Source organism: Dendrobium catenatum, unplaced genomic scaffold (assembly GCF_001605985.2).
Source record: "Dendrobium catenatum unplaced genomic scaffold, ASM160598v2 fragScaff_scaffold_579, whole genome shotgun sequence".
NCBI lineage: Eukaryota > Viridiplantae > Streptophyta > Magnoliopsida > Asparagales > Orchidaceae > Dendrobium > Dendrobium catenatum.
This window is the reverse complement of record NW_021319041.1, coordinates 109644-116075: the sequence shown is the minus strand read 5'-3', so window position 1 is coordinate 116075 and position 6432 is coordinate 109644. Positions and strand designations below refer to the sequence as shown.

The following is a 6432-nucleotide window of genomic DNA, read 5'->3' as shown; positions in this document are numbered from 1 at the left end:
GTTGAAGCTTAGTGGTTAATGTTATGCATTTACATCCTAAACTCAAAATCTAGAAGGATATTACATAGGTGATTACCCGTTTTGAATATTGCTCAAATTTTATTTTAATCTTAATTGATATATATATATATATATATATATTTGACACATGATTGAATATGCTTTGAAGTTTATTAAAAGCATGCTTTGTATTTTGGATTTAGGGTAAAATAATAGTTGAAAAGCCTTCAACCATGTATTGAATATGGTTGGATCAAGGTTAAAAATAAGCTTTGAGCAATGACATCATAATAAGTTTTGAATAATAGTAAAAGAAGTGCTTTAATCAATTTTTGAATATAGTATAGTGCTTAGTCATGTATTCATGAAGCTTCAAACTTAACAAATTTAATTTGAATTTATTTTTTTGGTACTCATTTGAGTTTTATTGCTATGTATCATGTATGCTTATGTTTGGATCACATCAAAATCTAGGGGTGTGATAGTAAAAATTATTAGGCGTTTCAAATCATTTGAGATTAATGATATTATTGCGTTGAAAATCAGAGGTAAGCATATATAACGTATGAATGTGTGGATGTTTTCTCTTATACATGTTAAAAGATATTGCAAGTATTTGTATAGGCGTGTTGCCTTTAACGGATGTGATGTTGATTTTATTAAATGTATTGTTGAATATCAATGCAAAGCTTTGTAGCTTGGATTCACAATTACAAATTGAAAATACACTTGTTATTATTTTATAAAAATGGCTTCAATCATGACATTAAAGAGTATATATATGTAGTCAGATTTGGGCATTTTATGGTGATATAATTGTGTGTGTGTGTGTATAATCAACTTTGAGCACTTTATAATGATATAGATATAATCAAATTTAAGCACTTTATAGTGATATAATTGTGTTTTAAATAGGACCTATTTTATAAATAAGCATGATAATCATCAAAATTAGTAAATGGAGCATCAATTAATAAAAATTTAAATATGAGCAATTACAATTAAATTAAATGGTGCATTTTAAAAAGTATCAAATTATTTGGATTAGTGAAAATACGCCATTTAATTTGGTGAATTACACTCACGACTATAGAGAGAAGGGGGAGAGAGAGGCACGTGAGAGAGAGAGATGGCAGCCGAGAGAGAGAAAGAGAGAGAGAGAGGAGGGGAGATAGAGGGGGCAGAGATATAATAATCGAGAGAGAGTTAAATAATAGTTAAATATTTAAATTAATAATTAAATATTTAAATTAGTATTTACTATTTTAACATATTTTAAGATATTTAACTATTATTTAAACTGATTTTTAAATATTTATTTAAAAATTAAAAATAATTTTTAAAAGGCATATTTTTAGGTATATGCAAAAATATTAAATAAAATAATAACCATTTTCTAATTCAATTTAACCACATGAAATCAATTTTTCGGTTTCCATTTTTAAAATAAATATAATATAAATTAAATAATTTATTAAATAATTTTTTTTATAAATTATTATATTTAATTAAAACTTAAACGTTTTATATATTATTAGTTTAAATTATTAAATATATGCATTTTTAAACTACATAAATATTTAAAAATCAGCTAAAATACTAATTTAAATATTTAATTATTATTTAATTTTCTATCTTCATTGTGGTATCTCTCCCCAATCTCCCTTCTCTCTCTCCACCGCCATCTTCCTCTCTCTTCATCTCTCACTTCTCTCTCTCCCCCTTCTTCTATCTGTAATGCGTCAAATTAAATGGCGTATTCTCACTGCACCAAATAATTTGATGCATTTCAAAAAATGCCATTTAATTTAATGTATTTGCTCATATTTAAATTTTTATTAATCTAAGATTTTTCAATTAATTTTGATGATTATCATGTTTCTTTATAAAATAAGTCCTTTTAAATATTGATATTGTATTCAATTCTATCAATTTTTTTGTCAAATTTGCATTTTCGTCAAACTTTTACCACCAAGTGTAATGAATCTCAAAATGAGAATAATTTTGCATTGGTAAAATTTTCATCGCGTAACTTATTATATGTTATAGAGATTGAGATTATTAATATTTTGAGTATTTATTTGAGATTTTTTGTAAGGTAATTTTTAAAAAATAAAAATTTTTATTACTTCAAAAATTTATTTTGATATCTAAAAATAGTTTTTTAATTAAATTAAAGCTTCAAAATATTATTATATACAATCTCTGGATACTTGTGTTTCTTGGGGAGGGATGAATCTTTCTCCTTTTAAAATGTTTCATGCAGCTTTTTATGATGATTTATCTAAGGAGGAATTGTATTCTTTCATATGCATGAAAAGATAGGAAGAAACTGATCTCCAACAAAAACTGCATGAGAACCAGCCAAAAAATAAAAAAACCCCAAAGCAGTTGGGGTAGAATCGAAGACGGACTCAGGGTTAATCAGAAATGCATCCTCAAGATGAACGGCCCCCGGTTGCCAAAAATGCCATCAAATATGAAAATGTTGCAAATTTCGCCGTCCTGGGGGGAGGATGAAATATGCACATATCTCCCCCAGTCAACAAACCAAATTGTAGAATATATCCAAATTGATACCCCTTTTGAGAAAAATGGAGCAATAACACAGCAAACCCGGGGTGCCAACAGACCCCATTTTGAAAGACAATATAAATACCAAGCAATATCATCTTTTTTTCCATCTTGTAAGCTTAATAGCAACCACCTGTTTAATCAGGGCTTGTATGGTCGTGATGCTTTTAGTATAATTGGCAAATTTCCGCCCATTTCTCTCTCTCCAAATAATGTAAACAACAGCCCAAAGAAATTTAAATGTGTCTCAAACTTGTATTTTATGTGTTAAAGCTCAGAAAAATCATAATCATCTCTTATTTAAGTGTGATTATTCTTTCGTTATAATTTCTGGATTGATAGCAAATTTGAATCATTTTATGCTCAGACCAAACTTTCTTCAAGTATTTGATTTTATTATGAATTCTAATATGGAGAAGAATCCAAAGGAATTTATTTTTTCTGATCATCTGCTGCTCTATATATTCCTTGTGGAGAGAATGGAATTATAAAAGATTTGCTGTGAATCATAAATGTGTGGTAACAATTGATTGGTTGATTAAGAATGCTATTGTTGTAAAGATTGTTTCTTGGAAATCATCTCATAATATCAAGTATTTTACTGTTTTTTAAAGCAGTTTTTTAGTACAAAAATTTTAATTTTTGTACTAAAAAGTTGTTTTAATAAGCAGTAAGAAAACCGTCCCAAACGAAGCCTAAGTTTTGGCTGTTTACTTGGACTATAATGAACTTGTTTTTACTTAATTCTTATCTTGGCTGGTTCCTCCTCGCAACCAATTTTTAATTTGGAAGGTCAGCAATCAAGGGATTTGTCTCTTTTAATCGAGTTTGTTGCTTTATGGCTTCAAGGCGAGGCTGCCAGATGTTGTTCTGGGTAGCCATTTTTTTGAATGGTGCCTGGTTCTTTGGATTATCTCAGTAGCATTGGATGAGCTTAATAAACTATTCAAGTCCCTTAGGAGTTTCTTATTTTCTTTGAACTATTTTTAGATGTTTTTAAGCTTTAATGCTTAGTTTCTTTTTCTAGAATTATAATTTTTTTTCTTATTTTTCTTACTGTTTTTTATTGTAATCTTAATGGGTGTCAATTTCGAGTCATGGGTAAAGTTCGGATCGAACTCGGAATTGATTCGGCACTATTTGGGCCAACCCAAACTTGTACCGCTTCGGGTTCGGGTCAACCCTACCTGACCTGCAAACACAGCAATGACGGTAGCGGAATGTCTGCACTAGCGGTGGGCCGGCGGTCGGCGGTAGCGGAATGTCTGCACCAGCGGTGGGCCAGTGGTCGGCGGTAGCGGAAGTCAGCGAGCAGGAATGCGACCGACGGCAGGATGCGGGGACGGCCTGTAAGCAGGTCCGCGGTCAGCGGGATGCTACGCTGGGCAGGTTCGGGACGCGACAGGGCGTGCGACGCTACCCTCGGGATGCAACACGAGGCTTCGAGATGCGAGCAGGCAGGCTGGGCAGCTCAGGCGCGGCATATGCGGGTAAGTCTGATCAACGCGGGAGTTCGGGTCATTCCGAGTCAATCTCAAAAACCGAACCCAACCCGATTTTTAAAACGAGTTGAAAACCTTAACTCAAACATGACCTGATTCAGGCACAATTCAATCATAACCCGAAATTTTCAGGCCAATCAAAATTTTGAATCATGTCAAATATTAACCCCTAAAAAGTGGACATAATTGACCCTAATATTCCCTTAAAAAAATTCCTACTAAAAATGGTAGCGCCTTACGCGTGACCAACCGATGTACAGCTGCATAAACAAAACAATATCCGTAACGAATTGAAATAAATATGGAGCCCGCGCGGCTCGGCGGTAAGCTGACTCGCCCTTTCAATTGGAGATAATAATTTTTAACCGGGGCCCACCTCAGCCAATGGCCGCCGGTGCTCGCCGGCTCCATAAACCAAGAAAATTTGTCCTTTCCTTCACTCAGCGAAAGAGGGGCTATTTCGTCAATTTGTTTGTCCCTTTCATGGCCCTAATTCCTAAATACCTTCACCCGTAAATTTGAAAGAAATTATGATCCTTCGACGTAATTTTCTTCACATGTTCTCAGTTCCCACTCTCATGTCCACGCTGTCCGCGTATGCTTTACAGGCTGTCATCACCTCCTACCAACCCATTTATATATACGCTCTTCTCCCCTTTTCCTCCGCCTTCCATCGCCAAAAGCTCTAAAATCTTCGGTCAGGACATCACCGGAATATTCCATTGCTTCGCAATGGGGCTGTGTACTTCGTGCGAGGCGACGACGGTGGCGCCGATCACGACGGCGAAGCTAATCCTCATTAACGGCGAGCTTCGTGAGTTCGCCTGTCCGGTGAAGGCGGCGCAAGCGCTGCAGAAGGATGAGGAGTTCTTCGTCTGTGACGCCGACGAAATGGATTTCGGCGGATTTGTAACGGCTGTCCCCGACACCGTGGAGCTCCGTCTAGGGCAGATCTACTTCGTGCTGCCGCGATCGATGCTGCGGCAGCCTTTACAAGCGGCGGACCTCGCGGCTCTCGCTGTGAAGGCCAGCTCGGCGCTCATGAGAGCAGCGCCGGATGGGGAGACGAAGCTGGTGTTCTCGGAGACGCGATCCGAGCCGGCTGAAAGAACACCGGAGAGGAGACGGCGGAAGCGGAGCAGTGGATCGGGGCGAAGTTTTGAGTCAAATCTGAGTTCGATTGTGGAATGAGGAAGGTTAGATTGGACAAAACGAAGAGATTCTCTTAACGGGAAATAGGAACGATTCCAGGACTGGAATCGGCGGGGGCGAAAGGAATGTGAGTCGATTTGATGAGATCGATCGGAGGATTAAAGCAGGCGGGTACGATCAGATTGTTCATAGTCATGCCGTTCCGCAAGGCGGAGAGCTGCTCCGCCACCTTGTTCTCCTGATTTTCTTGTAAGTTTGAGAAAGAAAATGAAAGAAATGGATACAGATCTTGGATCATTTGGGACTGGCTTTTTTGAATGTTTTCAATCAAAATGGAAGCTGTGATTAGAAGCGGAATCTGACTCTCTCTCTCTCCCTCTTTAATTTTAGAATGGACAAAAAAACAGTCAAATAATGTATAATTTAATATATGAAAGAGAAAATTTAAATTTTTTTTATAGAATTCGAGCAATAGTATTTGCTGGAGATGGGAAAGATAATTAAAATATTTATTTAAAAAAATTTCATTTAAGTGGACAATTGTTTATTTTGAATTCTTCTTGATTTCATCTGATTCAAATAAGATAATTTATGTCACCAAAAAATTTGTCCTTTTGGGAAATGAATTTCGATGTAAATATGATATTGAGGTTTCAAAAATTAAAATAAGGATCATCTTATCTTCATTTTCAGCAAGCTTATAGTTAAGTTGAACATCTTGAGAAGAGCTCAACGACTTAAAATTTTATCTAATCCGAGCTATCCAAGCCCAATTGAGTTCAAACCAAAGGTCCAAAGTCTATTTGAAACTTAAGCTCATTAATTGAACTATCAAATGATATATGAATATGATACGCTTATAGTCGAATCGAGCGGCTCGATGAGACGAATCCAGTGAGCCCAAGATTACTCAATTCTGACATCTATATGACATCCAAATGATTGATAAATGTTTCATGATCAAGGGGATCACTATGAGTCGTCTGATAGACAACTCTCAACATGCCCTTGATCTTCTCCATGATTACTAGCTATACCGCTCCAAAAAAATTATAAATAGACCTCATTCTTCTCATGAAAGGGGTAAGAAAAAGAAAGAAGATAGGAGCTCTGAGGCTGAAGCTCCACCTCGGCACCACCTTCGACGAAGCTGTGCCATCAGGTTGCCGCTGTTGAACCTCTGACCGACCATCATCGTTAGACC

At 35.8% G+C, this 6432-nt stretch overlaps 1 protein-coding gene across 1 annotated transcript; it reads left to right on the top strand.

The window, feature by feature from the left end:
* Nucleotides 1–4757: 4757 nt before the first annotated feature.
* On the top strand, nucleotides 4758–5526 carry LOC110113818. The gene has a single exon (XM_020846517.2). It carries the CDS (start codon nucleotides 4809–4811, stop codon nucleotides 5265–5267), a length of 459 nt encoding a protein of 152 aa, XP_020702176.2. The 5' UTR covers nucleotides 4758–4808; the 3' UTR covers nucleotides 5268–5526.
* Nucleotides 5527–6432: the final 906 nt, after the last annotated feature.

Coding starts and splice junctions, on each gene's coding strand:
- LOC110113818 (XM_020846517.2), top strand. CDS start 4,809: ATGGGGCTGTGTACTTCGTGCGAGGCGACGACGGTGGCGCCGATCACG.